A 21,105-nucleotide genomic window follows, 5' to 3' on the forward strand; every position below is an offset into this window, starting at 1 on the left:
AAGGGGAGGAAGCCTTCACAGAGATTAGGGTGAGGCTGGAAAGAAGACCATCATATCACAGCATGGGGAGAGGGAAATCACCTTTAATAAGGTGGGAGTGTGCTGAAAGCTCAGGTGTGGGTGGGAGCTGGGCACCCAGACGGAGAGGATGCTGACCAAGCACCCACCCCAGACACTGCCTACTTCCCAGTGATGCAAAGCAGGCTCTGAGGTGGGTCAGGCAGGCATGCTGGCAGGGAGAGGCTGCCTCCTGAGAATCCCCAGGGCCCTGGGGGTGTGTGGTGCAGGACCCAGAGGAAGGCTGCCTGTGGACAGACACTCCTGCAGACTCTCGTTCAGCTCCTGCCTGCTGCAAGAGAAAAGGTTACAGGCTACTTGTATCTCTCCTTTATGGGCTTTCGAAAAATCAAGACTCTCGTGCTTGTCTTGCTACACTCACTGCACCACAACTTCCCCTGTTCTTGGACTTTCTGCGGCTCTTTGGCCTGCTGCATATGATCCACGCTTTCCCCCCGGGCATGTAAGGTCTGTCCTAGTAGCTCTAGGCTGATTGCCACCACTGCACTCCTGTGCATGTGCTGAAGCCTGTGAGCATTTCCACCTTGTGCTTTTTAAAGCTTAGCTCATTTTACTCCTCCTCCAGGACCATCCCAGCCCACACGGACTCTTCTTGTCTTGAAATTCCACCAACAAGGATTGTCAGTCTCATTGCTGAGGCCCTTAGCACACCCCACATCTCTAAATGGTGCACGTTCATTCAGCAAACACACACCAAGCAAAACTAGTGACCTCCTCTCACTTTTTCAGATCTCTTTGCCCAATTTCACAAAGGTCCTGCCCTTTGCTCCAACACTACTGAACTTCCCACTTTTTCTCTAAAATATTATGTTTTTCTCACACCTCCCTGCCTTTTCTCATGCTGTTTCCTCTGCCTCTATGCCTTTACCTATCTTGTCAGGGTGGAAAACTCCTAGTCACCTTAATGACCATATCAAATGTCCCTTCCAGGTTGATTCCCTAACCAAGGGGGGTCAAGTATGTTCTCCTGCATTCTTGTAGCCCCTCAGCTTCCTGACATCATGGCATTGACTACACAGGGTCAGTTAAACCTGTGTGAGTGAGCTCCGTGAGAGCAGGACCCAGATGGGGCTGGGGGCTGAGCAGGTGGTCAGTGGTGCTTGGTGAGAGAATGGGCCCTATCCTGCACTGTGCTCTTTGTGATTTGGGGACTGGGCAGGTCCCCTCTGGGCTGAAGTGTCCCCTCTCCTAAATCCAATGGCTATAGCTGAGAACCAGGAGATGCCAGTGCTGTAGGAAGTCCTACTCACGGGGTGGCCCACCTGAAGTGCACGTAGCTGAAGAAGCCTACAGTCTGAATGAGGAGGAAGAACAGGAAGATGCCAGGATGCAGGCACGAGGAGGCCTTTGGGGGCTGGCCAGGTGGGCGGGGGGCCTTGGCCGCTGCCTTCTGAAAGGGGAAAGTCTAAGGTCCTAGCTTAGTTTCTTACTCAAAAGGAGAGGGGACCTGGAATCTAGGCCATGTGCATGCTCCGTTTCCTTTCCCCAGGCTCGGGGTGTCCTGGCTCTCATCCAGGGAACTTGGAGAGGGGGCAGTGTACAAAGCTGCCTCCCTCACCCCAGCTCCCATGGCTGCATTTGTGGGAACAGCTGGGAAGGCCTGGGATCATCAAGGGGCCCAGGGCTCAAGAGAAGAGAAAGAGAGAAGTAGAGAGCCAAAGACAGGGTGAGCAGAGTGAGGGCGAGGGAAGGAGGATGGGACAGGGCATGGGGAAGATCCGACTCCACCACTGGACTCTGAATGATCTTGGACATGGCCCACCCCATTTGGATTGAGGGGTGTCCAGGGCCCTGCTGGTGCTGAATCTGTGGGACTCTCCAGAGAGCAGAGAGGGCAGAGAGAAGATGAGATGTGTGCTGGCATGTATGCATGCACATACAGACACTGACACAGGCACAGATGTGCTTGCCAGCAGTCCTGGGAGGGGAGGGCAAAGGCAGGATGGCTTGGGGCTGCCAAAGTGCTAGAAGAAGGGTGGCTGAGCCCAGACATCAGGGTTGGGGACCCCATGCTCCCCGCTCCTTCCCCCTCACCGCCGGGCCCTGAAGCTCCTTCTGCAGGAGGCCCAGGATGTGGTCCAGCTCTAAGAAATGATGCTCAGTGCCCACAGGCAGGTAGGAGACCTGGGCTTCTGCGGCCATGCGGACAGCTGCATCCCTAATCGGGGGTGGAAACCAAGTAAGATGACTCATTACCTCTTCTGCTTCCACACAAATGGCCTAATCATTTCCCATCTCCCCAGGGGCAGCACATGGGTGGGGAACAGGTACCATCCATGGGGCCCCTTCTTGGGGGCTGGTCTTTTCTCCTCCAACCTTCTTCCTAGATCCTGAGACTTTAGCTCAGATAAAGATCTCCCTAAAGCTATCTGTGTCAACCCCAGGCTCCCCAGCTCTGCCTTCCATCCTGGATTTAACTCCTTTCCTTCTTCTCATCTAGGTGCCTTTCCACCCCCAACCCTAACCATCTAGCTCTGTGTGTACAGGGGGGCTTTAGGCTTCAGGTTGGGACGCATGCCTCCTCCACGGCGTCCCCAGAACTCCCCCAACCCCCAGGGCTCCAGAGATCCAGCCTAGAGTGGGATAACGGGAAGCTAATGGGGGCGCAAAACCAAGTCAGGGACTGCCTCCTCCAGCGGGTCTGGTCTTGGCTGTGCTCCCTCTCCAAGAGCCCCCATCAAAATGCCCCTCATCCCAGGAGCTGCCGCTGAAGGAACGCTCAGATTTCTTAACCCTCCTGAGGGTGGGAGTGTCTGAGGCGGCCTTCATGATGGGCTTCTCCTGGAGAGAACTGCTTTTCAACAAGGACTTGCAAAACATTAAACTTGATTCAGTTAAATTCAAGTCAACTCAACAAACCTAACTCCACCCCCAGCCCTTCCAATTGACAGGCTGTGTGCTGGGCGCTCAGGAAATGATGGAAGGAATGAAGGGCTAATGGAGGAACTTCAGGCAGAGAAACAAGGTGGTGGAGGGGTCTCCACCCAGTCCCTTACCTCATCTCTTGCAGGGCCTGGAGCAGAGTCCTCTGTCCATGGAGCAGGGCATCGACCTTAGAAGAGTCCTGCAGGAGGGCCAGCCTCTTGTCTAGGCCCCAGGACACAGCCCCTCTCTTGTCAGAGCCCACCTTCCCAGGTTCACTGCAGCCTCTTCCTTCCAGAGGCCTTCCCAGATTACCAGGCCTTCCTTATTTGGACACACTGTGTTTCTCTGACCTCGTCCACAGGGGCTTCCCACATTCCCCCTCCACTCACACCCCTCTCCCCAGGGTGGTTGTTTCCTCCCAACAGTGGCCACTTCAGGGTTTTCTCAGAATACCTCTCCCTTCTTATTTATTTGAGATGGAGTCTTGCTCTGTCGCCAGGCTGGAGTGCAGTGGCACAATCTTAGCTCACGGCTACCTCCGCCTCCCAGGTTCAAGCGATTCTTCTGCCTCAGCCTCCTAACTGGGACTACAGGAAGTAACTGGGACTACAGACGCACGCCACCACGCCCAGCTAATTTTTGTATAATTTTTGTATTTTTAGTAGAGACAGGGTTTCACCATGTTGGCCAGGATGGTCTCGATCTCTTGACCTCGTGATCCGCCTGCCTTGGCCTCCCAAAGTGCTAGGATTACAAGCGTGAATCACCACGCCCGGCCAAAATACCTCTCCCTTCTAAAAGTGGTTCTGTCCCCTGAAGGAGGCAGAGGCCCAGCCTAGTCCTCTCTTTCCCGGTTCGCCCAGGGCACTATCCAAGCTGGGGCCAGTGCTGGTCAACACCCAGTGTTTGGGTCCCTGCCTTACTAAGTGGTGTCCAGGGCCTGGCGGTAGGATCAGAGAGGCCTGGCCCTGGAGTGTGAATCCCCTCCCCGTTTCCCCACACTAGCAGCCCAGCCTAAGCTGCTCTAACACAAGATTAAAACCTCGAGCTGTCAGAGTCCAGCAAAGCCCGCAAGAGCTGCTGGCCTCCTCTGCCCAGTATCTAACACCTTGGCTGAGTTTAGCTCTCAGGCCCCCAGGCTGGGCATGACCCGAGGCATGACTCCCTGGGGGAGGAGCCAGATGGCAATGGAGATGAAATGAGGCTTCTGGTGCAACTGAGCATTAAGCAAGCCATATGCAAATTGCATGTGAAGCTACATGCAAATTAGCACCTAGTCTATTTCTGTCATTCATCTACAGAGCCAAGTCCAAATATCTGGCATCTCCTGTCCCCAGCCCCAGCCTCAGCCCCAGCCCCATGCACATTTGGTTGTGCAGAGATGCTATCCCGCATGCTGCCGTACCCCATCCTGTGACCTGCAGCATTTCATCCCTGCCCTCCTTTCCCTCCAGGCCTTAGGGAGACTAGTTGCTTACTACAGTTCTTGCTCCTCTTTCAGGCCCGCAGGTGGAGCCTTGGATGCCTGTGGGGCTACTCACCCAGCCTCTATCAGGCCTGGCTTGGCCTGGGGGCCCCAGCTGCTTCTTCCATTGCCTCTCAGCCTGGGCCAGCTGCTCGGAGAGACCCCGCAGAGCCTGAAGGATCCGGCTGTGTCTGCCCAGCGTCTCCTCCAGGTCAAAGAGCCTTTCCCCTGGGGATTAGGGCAGAGCTGGGATGGGCAGCCAGCCATGGTGGCATAACACAGCCTATCTTATCTTTGGGGGGGCTTCTTGGAGGGGGTGCCAGAAAGTGTGGCTGCTGCCTCCAAGACCCTCTCCTGGAAAATGAATCTGAGTGGTAAGGTGGGGATAGGACAGAACACTTGGGCCCAGGGCCTGCTTAGATATGGCCTCCTCAGGCCTCAGTTTCCCTTCTGATTAAAGGACTCCTGGTCATAAGGGTGGAGGATGCTGTGACACTCAGATGGGCGCCACCTGCCTGCTCTCTCAGTCCCTACCTTCCCCTTGAGCTTCAGAGCCTGACTTTGGAGTTACATCCTCCCTGGTGCCCAGGCCCAGCCTTGCCCGCAGCCCTTCCAGCTGCCTCGCCAGACGGAGTTGCTCCATCTCCAGGAAGGGCTGAGGGGGAACCTGGGGGAGGAAGACAGAAAGTCGGGCCCCAAACCCATGGGAGATCCAGAGGCGAGGGGAGCCTTCCCACAGGCTTCCCCACGAGCCCAGTCTCCCTCCCTGGCCATCTGGCCCTGCAGTTTCCAGCCGTGTGAGTTCTGCCTTCACACAGATCCCCACCCTCTTCCCTCCCTGCTATGGCCTCAGGCCTGTACGTGCTGATCCGCGGCTCTTTAAGCTCATCTCCTCCAGGCAACCTTCCTTGACCGCCTGGCTGGTCGGGACCCCTCCTCTGTGCTCCCACAGCCCCCTGTGCCTTTTGAGACCTGGCACCGATCACTCTGAACTGTAATGTCACAGCCTGAGCCAGCCAGCCTGTGAGGCCTTGCAGACCGAGCCTGGCCCACAGCACTGCCCAGCACAAGGTCTGGCCTGAGCAGAGCTCAGAGGCCAGGTGGAGGTAAGGGCTGGAATGGCAGGTCTGAGGGCACCATGACATGGGCAAGGGCAGGGTCCCTGGGCTGCCATTCCCAGGTAGGCCAGGGCTGGCATCACCTCTGGGCTGGGCTCACTCAGGCTGAAAGTCAGGAAGGACAGGACATCATGATCATCTGGAAGGGGACAGATGAAGGAGAAGTAAGACCCCTCCACCTAGCAGCCCCCTTGCTCATCCCCCACCTTCACCGCCGTGATATCCCACTGAGGCAAGAGGTGTGACTTTGGGCCATCATCTGATGCTTGTCTTGCTCACTTCATAGGAAAGATGTGAGGGTTGACAGGTAGATGGGTGGGTGGTGAGGGTTGACCCGCACACTCAGTCAGAGGCAGGCCCCTGTGAGTGGCAGAACTGGACGATCCCAAAACATCCTGGGCTAGAGCCATGGCAGCAAACCAAGTGACACGCTCAGGCCCCCAGAGCACAGTTGCTACTGGTAGTAGCAACTACGCAGTGGCCCCCTCTCCAGCATAGCTCTGACCGCATCACTCTCCTCCTCAGAAACCAGACTAAGGTCCTGGCATTCAAGGACTCCCACGCTCTGGTTTCCCTCAGCTTTCCCACTGTGGGATCCTCTGTGGACTCTCCATGGCATCACATCTCTTTGCTCCATTTTCCTAAATGTCCCTCCTTGCTGTCTGTCTTCCACTTGTCCCACAGCTCCCAGCTAGGGGCACTTATGGGGCCAGCACTGAAATCAAAGTTTCTCTTGTTTTATCCCATTTGAGACTTGCAAGTCTCAAGGCAGATGTGACTTCTCCCAAGGGTCATGGAGGCCCAGGTCATGTGGTGAAGTGGCTGATGCCACCCCAGTGCATTTTAAAAGGGGTGCTCAGGGTGATTCATTCATGACTGCCCTTCTGCTCTTATCTGACCAGTGGGATACTCACCTGCCAGGGTGCCAGTGGCTGCTGAGACCCCAAAGAAACCTCCAGGGACCAAAAGCAGGGGCCCCACATTCACACAGAACTCATCTGGATCACTGGGAGTGAGGCCGCTGTTCAAGGACACCTGAGGGACACGGAGGGAGTGAGCGGTGGGGGGTTGTCCTTACCTCTGACTCCCTGGCTCCCCTGGCCATAGGAGGGCAGGTGGCCCTAGTGCTTGGTATCAGAATGGCATGGAGGTGACCAGCACTCCTGGTCTCATGTGAGCCCTTACATGTATGTGCTCTGGGTGAGTGTTAGGATTCTGTGTAGGGATGGAGGATCCCCTGTAGATGTTGGCCCGTGTGTGCTAGGGGCCTCACGTGGTGTCACAGGCACTGGTATGTGGGGGCCATGGGCACGCACACACAGCAGCTCTGTAACTCAGAGCCCTGTCAGAAGCAGGAAGTGACTCACGCGCAGCCTCTGCCCCCAGTAGGTGATCCGTGCTCTGAAGGGGTGTGGCCGGTTCCGGAAGTCCCGATGACAGGAGCCCAGCACTTGGCTGGCTCCATACCTGTGGGCAGTTTGTTCATTTGTTTGTTTTTGAGAAAGAGTCACACTCTGTTGCCCAGGCTGGGGTGCAATGGTACAGTTGTGGCTCATTGCAACCTCTGCCTGCTGGGCTTAAGTGATCCTCCCACCTCAGTCTCCCAAGTAGCTGAGGCTACAGGCATGCACCACCACGCCTGGCTCATTTTTGTATTTTTAGTAGAGATGGGGTTTCACATTGTTGGTCAGGCTGGTCTCGACCTCCTGACCTCAAGTGATCCGCCCGTCTTAGCTCCCAAAGTGCTGGGATTATAGGAGTGAGCCACCGCGCCTGGCCTTTGTGGGCAGTTGGAATCTGCCAGGATATACAGGACTCAAGGCCTGGCCAGTGAGGGCAGTCCCAGAAGCCACTCTGCCCAGATCTGCTGTGCCACCTCCCTTTCTGCTGGGTGAGCTGGCATGGGATAGGTACCTTGTCTAGCTTAAGTCTCCCTTCTTGTAGCCTGCTCCCTTGGCAGAAGAGAGAGGGGCAGGGGAAGCAAGCCCTGCCTGGCAGAGTGTTGGGACATGGATTTACAGAAGGGACTAGGGGCCTCCCTGTGGCCCGTCCTCAAGGGGACAAAGGCCTGGACTAACAATGCAGTTTCTACCCTCCATCCCCCCGACCCACCTATCACCCTCGTCCTATCACCCGTCCCTCCCTCCTTCTTCTCTCTCTCTCTTTTTTTTTTTTTTCTGAGATGGAGTCTTGCTCTGTTGCTCAGGCTGGAGTGCAGTGGCACGATCTCGGCTCACTGCAACCTTTGCCTCCTGGGTTCAAGTGGTTCTCCTGCGTCAGCCTCCCGAGTAGCTGGGATTACAGGTGCTCGCCACCATACCCGGCTAATTTTTTTTTGTTTTTAGTAGAGACGGGGTTTTACCATGTTGGCCAGGCTGGTCTCAAACTCCTGACCTCAGATGATTCGCCCGCTTCAGCCTCCCAAAGTGCTGGGATTACAGGCATGAAATACCACGCCTGGCCCTTCCCTCCTTCTTCTCTTAAGCTCCAAGTCCCCTGTGCCTCTGGCTTCCCCTTCCTCTCCCAGCTGACTCAGGATGGATGACCTGGACATGTCCTGGCAGCCAAGGACAATGTGACCAGGCTGCCTCCCTGACGGGTCGGCATGGCAGGGTCTGGGAAGTCAGGAGAAGAGTGTTAAATGCTGAGTGTCTCTGGACACCTCAGGCTACTCACAGCAGAGTGTCTGACAGTGCCGCCTTCCGCCAAGAGGGAGGCAGCACAGGGCAGGGGAGAAGCCAGCACCAGAGCAGCCACCTGGGTTTTGTGCCCCGAGCTGTGTGACCTTGGGCAAGCCATCTCATCTCTCCAAACCCCAGTGTTGCCATCTCTAAAATGAGGACGGTAATTGGAACGACCTCATAACAATGTTATGAGAGTTAACTAAGACAGTAAATGAGAAGGACTTGGTGCTGGGCCTGGCATACAGTCAGCTCACTCCATAAATGCAGGCAATTACTCTAATTGTTATGAGCCGAGAGAAGGTTGCTGAGAGACACTGACAAACTGGCCCAGCTACTGAGGAGGCATCGGGGCGGCTGGGGAGGGACAGAAGCCAAATCATGTGGGAAAGTGAAGGGACAGCTAAGCAGGGAAGAGCGGGGACCCTTCAGGGATAAATCTGGGCTCAAAGTTCAGCTCTGCCCACAGCACGTCCATTCCCCTCTCTGGGGCTCAATGTCCTGACCTGTAAATGGCACGAATAACCCCCACTTATGGAGGGTGTTGGAGATGGGATGAGATCATGGGAGCGAAGATACTCATCATAGGCCAGAGCCTGTGTCATTTCACCTGGGGCTGTTGGGTTGCAGGAATCAAGCCCCAGGGGGGTGGACTTTGGCTGAGTGAGAGTCCAGCAAGAATGGCAGCTCTGGGAGGGTGGGCCCCCTGCTGGAGTAGGCTGGGGCAGGGGCTCGGATGGGGGGGATGGGCCCCTCCCAATGCAAAAATGGAGGTGAGGGGTCAGTCTAGACAGGCCCTTACCCAGGCTGCTCAGAGGGGATGTGCCCATCGTTGGCCAGCACACGGATGGCAGGACTGTTCTGCAGGGAGGTGAGAAGCAGCCTGAGCCGCAGGCACGGCGGGAGGGGGAGGGTGTGGGCGGGCAGGGGGGCTGGCAGGCAGGAGACAACTACGCACCTGAGTATCCTCTGCCGAGGAGTCAAAGAAGATCCCGATGCCGTCCCATGAGGCCAGCCCCCCGAGGACAGAGCCTACATGGCCCCTGCCTTGGGTGTACCACACAACCTGTAGGTCCGCAGCCCCTCAGCTCAGGGAACCGTGTGAGATACTGGGACCCCAGGGCTCATCACCCGCCTCCCTGACCCACCCTGCTCTGTCAGCTCTGGGAGAGGACACTCACCATGCCCTGGGCTCCCCGGCGCCCCAATCCCGTCACCCTCATCTGCACCTCTACTTCCCAGGCAGAGAAGAGGACAGAGGCCCTGCTCCACACGGCGCCACTCCGGTTCCTCATGGATGGCGTCAGCCGCACTTCCTCCAGGCCCAGGATGGCGTCTGTGGACCAGGGCAGTTCAAGCCCCCGGCCCCACTACACCCCAGTTCCCCCTTCAGTCTCTCTCACCGGCCTAGGCTGGGCTCCCGGAAGAGGAATAGACAACACCAAGGCCTGCCATTAAATAACCAGCCAGCCAGGGAAGCAGGAGTCAGAGCCCAGCACAGCTGGAGGGGCGTTTGCCGGGGAGGGCAATGAATGCCAGCACTGTCTGCGTCGTCAGTGAAGCCTCACTGCAGTGTGTGTTGTCTGTTTTTATAAGACCCCATCTAACAGATGAGGAAACTGAGGCTCAGAAAAGTTAAGGAACTAAGTGGATTGGACGGAATTCAGCTCCCTATGACTCCTAAGTGCAAGCTTTTTCCACCACGAGAGAGATATGTGTCTAACTCTTCCCATTTCTCAGATGAGGAAACTAAGGCCTTGTGACCAAAAAGGAAGTGCCTGAGACCACAGAACACAGAAGAGCACTTTAGGAGAAGTAACTGCAAGGAGGCCCAGGACTCTAGGCTGTGGCCAAATGAGGCCGGAGCTTCCTAGTGGACAGGACGTAGAGGGAATTTCAAGGTGAGGAAAGCAGGAAAGCCAAGTTGCAGAGGTGAGAACTGGCCTGCAGAATGGCAATGAAAGAGTGCAGGACAGAGTGTGTGTGTGAGAATTGTCACTGGCGGTGGTGAGGTGGGGAGGAAGGAGCCCTGCATGGTAGGAAGGAGGAATGGGAGAGAAACTGAGGCAGTCTTGGCAAGAACTGGGGGCAGGGAACTCAGAGGCCCTACTCCAGCTTGCTCCCCACCCTCCAACCTGCCAGCCTGGAACCTGGCCCAGGGCCCAGACTCTACCAGGACGTTCTGGAGGCTGCTAATCCAGCCTGTTTGCTCTATAAAGGCCAGGGATGGGGGTAGGGAGGCTCGGAGCTGCAAGGCCACAAGTCCCAGGGCCTCTGGAAGCTGTCACTGCCTCTGAAATCCTTGCAGAAGGCAAGGATTGCCCACTGTCTACTATGCTTTCAGCCTTACAAGGCCTGTGGGTGAGACCTTGCCCCAGACCATGGGCTCCTTCAGCCTGGCTCTACCCTGTGTCTCTGGGCTGGGCACAGAGGAGCATCAGGGTGAACCAATGAATAGACAATGCACACATCACTGGGTGATCTTGGAGAAGGTGCCTCTGCTCCCTTACATGATCTGTGACACCCAGACTTGGCAAGGCCCAGAGCAATGAGTGTTGTATAAGCTTGCCATCCTAGTCCTGAGGCAGGGGCCAGTATGGTGTTGTGAGAAACAGCCCACTTTTTTGTTACCTCCTGTGTGTCTATGAAAGAGGACTGGAAGAAACCCTACTGATAGGGCCTATCATCTTAAAGGGATACATTTTGGGCTGGGCGTGGTGGCTCACGCCTATAATCCCAGCACTTTGGGAGACCGAGGCGGGCGGATCATCTGAGGTCAGGAGTTCGAGACCAGCCTGACCAACATGGTGAAACCCCGTCTCTACTGAAAATATAAAAATTAGCTGCGTGTGGTAGCACGCACCTGTAATCCCAGCTACTCAGGAGGCTGAGGCAGGATAATCACTTGAATCCGGGAGGTGGAGGTTGCAGTGAGCAGAGATCACACCATTGCATTCCAGCCTGGGCAACAAGAGTGAAATTCCATCTCAAAAAAATAATAAATAAATAAAAAGGGATATTTTGTCCTGGCCTTAGTCAGGAATCATGCCATTTCTCAGACCTAACTTTTTTTTTTTTTTTTTTGAGACAGAGTCTGGTTCTGTGGTGCCCAGGCTGGAGTGCAATGGCAGGATCTTGGGTTCAAGCGATTCTCCTGCCGCAGCCTCCTGAGGAGCTGGGACTACAGGTGCGTGCCACTACACCCAGCTAATTTTTTTATTTTTAGTAGAGACGGGGTTTCACCATTTTGGCCAGGATGGTTTCGATCTCTTGGCCTCTTGATCCACCTGCCTCGGCCTCCCAAAGTGCTGGGATTACAGGCGTGAGCCACTGTGCCTGGCCAAGATCTTATAGACAGAAATCCACAGCTGATCTGCTTTCTATCTTTGCTTTGCCTGCTAAGAGGCTCAGAATTAAATTTATGGCCTAACTCTGAGGTGGACAGACCTCACAGCGTATGTTTTGGAAGCCATGCTCCTAGACTATTTCATGCTCCACTCTAATCCTCATTGTCCTTGCTCACTCCTAATGTAAGTAAGCTCCCCTCTATCGTGTAGTTCCATCATCACAAATCCTTTTTGGAACAAGATCTGGTAGAAGACACACTCTGTAGGTCCAGGTTTGGAAGTCCCTGAACACAAACCTATGGGCTAAGATGCTCTCATGCCTGCTTCCACCCACAACACACATACAGGGAAGGGCTGGTGCCCACTCACCTGGAATGAGGATGCCTCCCTCCAGGTAGCCCCCAGTTCTCATGGCCAGCCACAGGCCTGCCGGGATGGAGCCAGGAGAGTGGAGGTTTGTGCTGGTCCACATTGCCTTCTGTGTGTCTGGGACTTAGTGTGTGAGCATGTGTCTGTGTGTTCACAGGTCAGAGAGGCAGAGGAAGGGCAGGGGTCCAAGGAGAGGCAGAGGAGAAGAGAGAAGTCCTGGTGCAGGGAAGCAGAGAGGTAGAGGAGAAACAGCCTGGGCAGGGTTCGGGAGTGTTGAGGGGGTGGAGCAGGAGACAAGCCTGGGAGGGGTCCTGGGGTGCCTGGCACTGTCCCAGGCCCTACCTCACCCTGGACAGAGGATGGCTGTGACAGACACATTCCCCATCAAGTCACAGCCCCTCCAGCACTTTGAGGGACCCTGGGCATGGCTGGTCCCTATCCCTGCCCCTCACCTCCATGATGGCTCCAGAAGGGTATTCCAGCCCCAGGCAATGCCAGCCTTGGGCCTTTGAAGCTGAGCTTGTACTCAAACCTGCGCAGAGGAGGACGCCCCATCTCAGGACTGTGGGGTTCCAGGAGCAGGAGGAGAAGGCAGAACAAGGGACCTGGACCACTGACCACCGGCATTGTGAAGGCACTTGATGTCTGGGCCCTGGGGTAGATCATAGCTGAGAGGCCGGGGAGGGGATCCTGGGATAGGGCCAGGCAGGGAGGAGCTGGGGACTGGCCAGGAGCTGGGTTTTGGCACTGTCCTCTCTCTTCCTCTCCAGCATAGACATCCTGTTCCTTCCAGGCCTGCTGTCAGGCCCCGCCTCTCCCTCACCTCCAGTCTGACGTGGGCAGCGGGACCCCTCAACAACCCAAGCTCTGCCCCTGCTCCTGACTCAGGCCGTCTTTCTATCTCCCCTCACGTCCAGCAGCTGGATGTGGTGGAGGGAGGGGGGCACCCAGGGTTGGGCTCCAGCCTTCAGCAGCCCTGGCCTCCTCTCCCAGTTAGGGAGACAGGCTTCCACATCCCGCCTGTGTCCCCCAGCATGGGTGGCACGTCTATCCGAACACCCATCCTTCTCTCCTCCCTGCCTCCTCTCTTCGTCTCCCTCATTCCCCCAGGCTCATCCTTCCAAGCAGCCTGGTTTCCTCAACAAATGCATTACATGAAAAAAAGAAAGGGAGTCTTTAGAGACAGCACAAAAATGCAACGTGCAGACCTTGTTTGGAGGCAAATTTTAACCCAACTGGGAAAACAAAAAAAAGATATTGGGGAAATTTGAACAATGGATATTTTTGAACAATGGATATTTGACTATATTGAAGAATTGTTAAAAAAATTTAGGGCCGGGCACCGTGGCTCATGTCTGTAATCCTAGCACTTTGGGAACCCAAGGTGGGTGGATCACCTGAGGTCAGGAGTTCGAGACCAGCCTGGCCAACATGGTGAAACTCCATCTCTACTAAAAAAAACATACAAGGGCCGGGCGCGGTGGCTCACGCCTGTAATCCCAGCACTTTGGGAGGCCGAGATGGGCGGATCACGAGGTCAGGAGATCGAGACCATCCTGGCTAATACGGTGAAACCCTGTCTCTACTAAAAAAAATACAAAAAACTAGCCAGGCGAGGTGGCGGGCGCCTGTAGTCCCAGCTACACGGGAGGCTGAGGCAGGAGAATGGCGTGAACCTGGGAGGTGGAGCTTGCAGTGAGCTGAGATCCGGCCACTGCACTCCAGCCTGGGTGACGGAGCAAGACTCCGTCTCAAAAAAAAAAAAAACAAAACACACACACACACACACACACACACACAAAATTAGCCAGGCGTGGTAGTGCATGCCTGTAATCCCAGCTACTTGGGAGGCTGAGGCAGGAGAATCACTTGAACCCGGGAGGCAGGGGTTGCAGTGAGCGGAGATTGCTCCATTGCACTCCAGCCTGGGTGATGAGTGAAAATCTATCTCAAAAAAAAAAAAAAAATTAAGGACTAATATGGTATTGTGGTTATGTTTTTTATTTTTTATTGTATTTATTTATTTATTTGAGACTGAGTCTCGCACTGTCACCCAGGCTGGAGTGCAGTGGCGCGATCTGAGCTCCCTGCAAGCTCCGCCTCCCGGGTTCACACCATTCTCCTGCTTCAGCCTCCCAAGTAGCTGGGACTACAGGCACCCACCACCACATCCGGCTAATTTTTTGTATTTTTTAGTAGAGACAGGGTTTCACCGTATTAGCCAAGATGGTCTCGATCTCCTGACCTCGTGATCAGCCTGCCTCAGCCTCCCAAAGTGCTGAGATTACAGGTATGAGCCACCGCGCCTGGCCTTTTTTTTTTTTTTTTTTGATAGGTGGTGTCTTCCTATGTTACCCAGGATGGACTCAGACTCCTGGGCTCAAAGGATGCTCCTGCCTCCTGAATAGCTGGAAATAAAGGCATGAGCCACCACACCTGGCTTGTGGTTATTTTATTTTATTTATTTATTTTTTTGAGACGGAGTCTTGCTCTGTCACCCAGGCTGGAGTGCAGTGGTGCGATCTTAGCTCACTGCAGGCTCCACCTCCCAGGTTCATGCTATTCTCCTGCCTCAGCCTCTTGAGTAGCTGGGACTACAGGCACCCGCCACCATGCCCAGCTGATTTTTTGTATTTTTTTTTTTTTAGTAGAGACGGGGTTTCACTGTGTTAGCCAGGATGGTCTTGATCTCCTGACCTCATGATCCGCCTGTCTCGGCCTCCCAAAGTGCTGGGATTACAGGCGTGAGCCACCGCGCCCGGCCTGTGGTTATGTTTTTAAAGTGTTGTCTTTTGGAGAAACATACAAAAGCTTTACAGATGAATTGCTGTAATTCATGGATTTGCTTCAGAATATTTCAGGGCTTGTGGGGAGCAGGTGGGGTAGAGATGAGACATAATTGACTTTGAGGTGGTAAGTGCTGAAGCTGGATGGCAGGATGCAGGGGTTCCTTATATCTTCTCTCTACTTTTATTATTTGTTTAAACAGGGTCTCACTGTCACCCAGACTGGAGTGCAATGGCAGGATCGTAGAGGAGCTAAGACTATAGGCATACACTACTACTATGCCTAACTAGCTATTTGTTTTTTTTGTTTGTTTTTTTTTGAGACAAATTCTTACTCTGTCGCCCAGGGTGGAGTGCAGTGGCGTGATAAAAGTTGGTTTTCCAGAATGACTTATTTGCCAAGAATTCTGGATAGCTGAAATTTTACTGTGCTTTGGAGGTTCCCACTAGGAGTCGGTGACTGAAGCTTTACAAATGGATTAAAATCAAAGTTGTGAAATGTTAAATGTGAAATGTTAGGACATGCTATAAGAAATCATTTCACAGGCCAGGTGCAGTGGCTTACACCTGTAATCCCAGCACTTTGGGAGGCCGAGGCAGGCAGATCACCTGAGGTCGGGAGTTCAAGACCAGCCTGACCAACATGGTGAAACCCCGTCTCTACTAAAAATACAAAATTAGCCAGGAGGCTGAGGCAGGAGAATCGCTTGAACCCCTTGAACCCAGAAGGCAGAGGTTGCGGTGAGCCAAGATCGCGCCATTGCACTCTAGCCTGGGTGACAAGAGTGAAACTCTGTTTAAAAAAAAAAAAAAAAGAAAGAAAGAAAAAAAAGATACTATTTTGCAACACCAAGTCTTCACCTGCCTCCATCTGCTCCTCCTGCCTTTACAGCCACGCTGGTGGATAGGTGGTCCATTCTGTCCCCACCTCCTCACTGGATCCTCAAGCCCCTGGCTTCCCGCTCCTGTCCCCACCACTCCATGGAAAACGCCCTTACAAAGGCCTGAGCAGTGATGCCTGTTCTTTGGTCCTAGGAGACCCTTCTCAACCCAGTCTCTGCTACTTGAAATGCTGCTGACATCCACCTTTTCTCCATGACCCCTCCTGCACCCTGAGTCCCTCCAAGGCCCACCTGCTTCTCTCCCTGGCCCTGGCTGCTCCCTTCACTACTCCCTTGCCAGCTGCTCTCCCTGCCTACCCCCATAAGCCTCAGGGCTTGCTTCTCCCCAACCCCACATTCCCTGACCAAGCTCCTCCATGCCCATGACTTCAAGCACATCCCTGTGTGCACTCTCAAATTTACTTCTAGCCAGCCTCTCCTGGAAGACTTGAAAGAATGTGTCTCTTTGCAGGGGACATCCCTGCTTGGATGTCACTAAGGCCCTCAGGAATTCCAAACTGAATTCCTCTTCTCCAGCCCCTTCATCCTCCTCTAGGCCTCAGGTCTCCCAGGCGGCACCACCCCCTTACACCACAGAGTGGAACTGCTCCCATATCCTTCCCTCTGCCTCATCCCCACATCTAGCCGTAGGCAGGCTCTTATATTTGTTCTTGCCATTCATACTGTGTTACCTGGTTCCTTAATCTTGTCAAGCCTTAGTTTTCTTATCTATAAAATGGGAGCATTAATGGCATATACCTCCAAGAGTTGTTTGAAAAGTTACATGGAATGTATTTAGAACAGGGCCTGGCAGACAGTGCTCAGCTCAGTAGGACAGCAGCTCCTTCATCCTCTTCCCCACTACCTGCTGACTGCAGCCTCCTCACCGTCTCCCAGACTGCAGTGAGAAAGGTCTTTCTAAAATGCAGATCTGGGCCAGGTGCAGTGGCTCACGTCTGTAATCCCACCACTTGGGAAGGCCAAGGCGGGTGGATCACCTGAGGTCAGGAGTTCCAGACCAGTCTGACTAACATGATGAAATCCCATCTCTACTGAAAATACCAAATATGCATGATGGTGCATGCCTGTAATTCTAGCTACTTGGGAGGCTGAGGTAGGAGAATCGCTTGAACCCGGGAGGCAGAGGTTGTAGTGAGTCGAGATTGCATCATTGCACTCCAGCCTGGGCAACAAGAGTGAAACTCTGTCTCAAAAAAAGAAAGAAGGAAAGAAAGAAAGGAGAGAGAGAGAGAGCGAGAGAGAGCGAGAGAGAGAGCGAGAGAGAGCGAGAGAGAGAGAGAGAGAGAGAGGAGAGAGAGAGAGGAGAGAGAGAGAGAGAAGAAAAGAGAGAAAGAAAAGAGAGAAAGAAGGAAAGAAAGAAGGAAGAAAGGAAGAAAGGAAGAAAGGAAGAAAGGAAGGAAAGGAAGAAGGAAAGAAGGAAAGAAAGGAAGAAAGGAAGAAAGGAAAGAAGGAAGAAAGGAAGAAAGAAAGAAAGAAAGAAAGAAAGAAAGAAAGAAAGAAAGAAAGATACAGATCTTGGCCAGGCGCGGTAGCTCAAGCCTGTAATCCCAGCACTTTGGGAGGCCGAGACGGGCGGATCACGAGGCCAGGAGATCGAGACCATCCTGGCCAACACGGTGAAATCTCGTCTCTACTAAAAAACTACAAAAAACTAGCCGGGCGAGGTGGTGGGCGCCTGTAGTCCCAGCTACTCAAGAGGCTGAGGCAAGAGAATGGCGTGAACCCGGGAGGCGGAGCTTGCAGTGAGCTGAGATCCGGCCACTGCACTCCAGCCTGGGCAACAGAGTGAGACTCCATCTCAAAAAAAAAAAAAAAAAAAAAAAAATACAGATCTGGCCACGCCACACCTCTGTCCTAAGCCCTTCAATTGCTCCTGGCTATCTTCCCACAAAGTTGAGCACCTCATTGGGCCTACAGAGGCAGGTGAGGTCCAGGCCCCTGCTTTGGCTTCAGACTCACTGACTCCCAAGCCACACCCCTTGGCATCTGAGCCCCAGCAAGCTGGTCAGTTTGCTGTCGCACCTCACCACCTTTGGCCAGGCAGTGTCCTTCCTTTGCCAGGAAGGCCCTTGCTGTCCCTGCCTGTTCTTTGAGTGTCTGAGAAGCCTCCCTGCACTTCCCACTGCCTCTGCCTCATTGGTGGGGTGCTGGTAGCAGGTATTCCCCCACTTTTCCAGACAGCAGACGGAGTCCTGAGAAGGCTCCCCATCAGTTCACAAGCTCCTTAAGGGTAGGATCTATGTCTTGCTCATCTGTGATGAGCCGGTGGCCAGAGCAGAGAAGGGAGAGATGAGAGAAAAGAAAGAGGAAAAAAACAAGTAGAAACAGAGAGAGAGGCTGGGTGCAATGGCTCACACCCGTAATCCTAGTACTTTGGGAGGCTGAAGCGGGCAGATCACTTGAGGTCAGGAGTTCGAGACCAGCCTGGCCAATATGGCAAAACCCCCTCTCTACTAAAAATACAAAAATTAGCCAGGTGTAGTGGTAATCCCACCTGTAATCCCAGCTACTGGGGAGGCTGAGACACGAGAATCGCTTGAACCCAGGAGGCAGAGGTTGTACTGAGCCAAGATCATGCCACTGCACTCCAGCCTAGGTGACAGAGCTAGACTCCATCTCAAAAAAAAAAAAAAAAAAAAAAAGGAAAGATGAATGGGAACATCCAGCCACCTGGGCCTGCAACCCTTAGGGTCCCATTGGCTGAGCCTGTCCTTTCACTCCCGTTTGTTTTATGCCTGGCCCATCGCTCTTGTGTTGCTTGGCTGGCCCCTGTTGTGATCCTATAGCCACGGGCTTCACTGTAGGTTTCTGAACCCTGGCTAGCTTAGACCAGCTGTGAGAGCTGATTGCTGGAATCCCCATCCCCCGCTGTATTCAGTGAAGTCAGGTTGGTAGCTTGAAATTGACCACAGTGAGAGTATTAACTCCACGGATATCAGCAAATGCTATAAATCAGAGCTACCCCACCCAGCCCGTGTCCTAGATTTGGATATTAAACATTCACCAGTGCACCACTGCCTGAGTCTCTCTCCTTCTCTGCACTTTCAGAGGGACTATCCCTCTCCCATCTCAGGCTGGTTCCCCCATGTTCTGGGTTCCCACCACCCACCCCCTGCTCTAAGGAAGGCTCTACCATCTATATACCACCCCTCCTGTCTATATCTCTTGCCTCACTCTCAGTACTCAGTACGACTTGAAGGTCAATGTCCTTCCCTTTGGCAGCCAAATTTGCTCAAGACTCTGCTGTCTTAAATCTACCAGCCGGGTGCGGTGGCTCATGCCTATAATCCCAGCACTTTGGGAGGTGAAGAGATCGAGACCAGCCTGGCCAACATACTGAAACCCCGTCTCTACTAAAAATACAAAAATTAGCTGGGTGTGGTGGCGGGCACCTGTAGTCCCAGCTACTCAGGAGGCTGAGGCAGGAGAATCATTTGAACCTGGGAGGCAGAGGTTGCAGTGAGCTGAGATGGCAGCACTGCACTCCAGCCTAGGCGACAGATGGAGACTCCATCTCAAAAAAAAAAAAAAAAAGAAAGAAAAGAAAAAAACTAAATCTACCACATCCTTCTGTCACTCTTCCTCTCTCATCTCTCCATTACAACTTCATTTCTCAGACTGTCCACCTCTTGTGTTGCTCACACCCTTCTCTAGTCACTGTGGAATCATCCCTTATCAACACAGGCGTTGTGGCCAAACCCAAGGGGCAGTTTGGCCGGGTGCAGTGGCTCATGCCTGTAATCCCAGCACTTTGGGAGGCCGAGGTGGATGAATCACTGAGGTCAGGAGTTCAAGATCAACATGGCCAACATGGTGAAACCCTGTCTCTACTAAAAATGCAAAAATTAGCCAGGTGTGGTGGCGGGCACCTGTAATCCCAGCTACTCAGGAGGCTGAGGCAGGAGAATTGCTTGAATCCAGGAGGCGGAGGTTGCAGTGAGCTGAGATTGTACCAGTGCTCTCCAGCTTTGGCAACAGTGAGACTCCGTTTCATAAATAAATAAATAAATAAAACAAAACCAAGTGGCAGACTCAGCCTTCATCTCTGTGCCTTCTGGGAGGCGGGGACCCTGGTGGCTTCCTCCTCTTGAAGTTCTTTTCCCTTGGCTTTGATGACATGGCACTTGCGTGGTCAACCTCCTCTTCTTGACCTTTTTTTTTTTTTTGAGATGCACTTTCGGTCTTGTTGCCCAGGCTAGAGTGCAGTGGCATGATATCGGCTCACTGCAACTTCTGCCTCCTGAGTTCAAGCAATTCTCCTGCCTCAGCCTCCTGAGTAGGTGGGATTACAGGTGTGCACCACTGCCCCTGGCTAATTTTATATTTTTAGTAGAGATGAGGTTTCACCATGTTGGTCAGGCTGGTCTCTAACTCCTGACCTCAAGTGATCCGCTGGCCTTGGCCTGCCGAAGTGTTTGGATTACAGGCGTGAGCCACCGCGCCCGGCTTCTTTGCAGTTTCAAAGCTTCACTTAAAACTCAATGTGTGGCTGGGTGTGGTGGCTCACGCCTATAATCCCAACACTTTGGGAGGCTGAGGCAGGAGGACTGTTTGAGCCCAGGAGTTCAAGGCTAGCCTAGGCAACATAGGGAGACCTTGTCTCTGCAAAAAATTTAAAAATCAGCCGATCATGGTGGCATGCACTTGTAGTCCCAGCTACTTGAGAGGATGAGGCAGGAGGACTGCTTCAGCCTGGGAGGTCAAGGCTGTAGTGAGCTGTGTTTGCACCACTGGACTCCAGCCTGGGCGACAGAACGAGACCCTATATCAAAATAACAAAAACCTTAACATGCCCTTAACAGAGCTCGTGATGCTCCCTCCTAAGCATGAATCTCCTGTCCTCGCTCAGCGGATGCCCCCTGCTGCCCTCCCTGCATCCGTTCTGCTCAGTCAGGCCTTACTGTGGCCCCTCCTGCTCCTCCACCCTCATACTGAATCCATAGCCAAGTTCGGTCAATTTTAGCTCTGGAGCTAAATCTCTCTGGAGACCATCTCTCATCTGGTCCAGTCCTCACTGTGCTCCCTGAAACTCCTCTACCAGTAGCTAGGGTGGTTTCAAAAACACATATCTGGGCCGCGTGCAGTGGCTCACGCCTGTAATCCCAGCACGTTGGGAGGCTGAGGTGGTGGATGACTTGAGGTCAGGAGTTTGAGACCAGCCTGGGCAACACGGTGGAACCCCATTTCCACTAAAAATACAAAAATTAGCCAGGCGTGGTGGCACATGCCTGTTGTAATCCCAGTAACTTGGGAGGCTGAGGTAGGACAATCGCTTGAACCTAGGAGATGGAGGTTGCAGTGAGCTGAGATGGCACCACTGCACTCCAGCCTGGGTGACAGAGTGAGACTTCATTTCAAAAAAAAAAAAAAATTATCTGACATGTCACCTTCCTGATGAAACTTGTTGTTGGCTTCCCATTATTCTGTTTGATAAAAGCCAAGTCTTTGCCACAGCCACCGTCTCACCTCTCAGGCCTGGCTGTTTGTACATCCT

General features: G+C 53.6%; 1 protein-coding gene across 1 annotated transcript; it reads right to left on the reverse strand.

Annotated features, from left to right (window-relative positions):
* Window positions 1-63: 63 nt before the first annotated feature.
* LMAN1L (lectin, mannose binding 1 like) lies at window positions 64-13,211 on the reverse strand. The gene is made up of 13 exons (XM_033189357.1): window positions 12,376-13,211; window positions 9,389-9,543; window positions 9,166-9,273; window positions 9,010-9,068; window positions 6,894-6,993; window positions 6,441-6,561; window positions 5,610-5,665; window positions 4,943-5,075; window positions 4,485-4,636; window positions 3,075-3,142; window positions 2,113-2,236; window positions 1,341-1,468; window positions 64-346 (listed from the first exon to the last, which is right to left on the reverse strand). The coding sequence occupies exons 1-13, from the start codon at window positions 12,587-12,589 to the stop codon at window positions 217-219; spliced, it is 1,548 nt and encodes a 515-aa protein (XP_033045248.1). The 5' UTR covers window positions 12,590-13,211; the 3' UTR covers window positions 64-216.
* Between the last annotated feature and the right edge of the window lie 7,894 nt (window positions 13,212-21,105).

The sequence above is a fragment of the Trachypithecus francoisi genome, unplaced genomic scaffold (assembly GCF_009764315.1).
Source record: "Trachypithecus francoisi isolate TF-2019V2 unplaced genomic scaffold, Tfra_2.0 Lachesis_group3, whole genome shotgun sequence".
Classification (NCBI taxonomy): Eukaryota; Metazoa; Chordata; class Mammalia; order Primates; family Cercopithecidae; genus Trachypithecus; species Trachypithecus francoisi.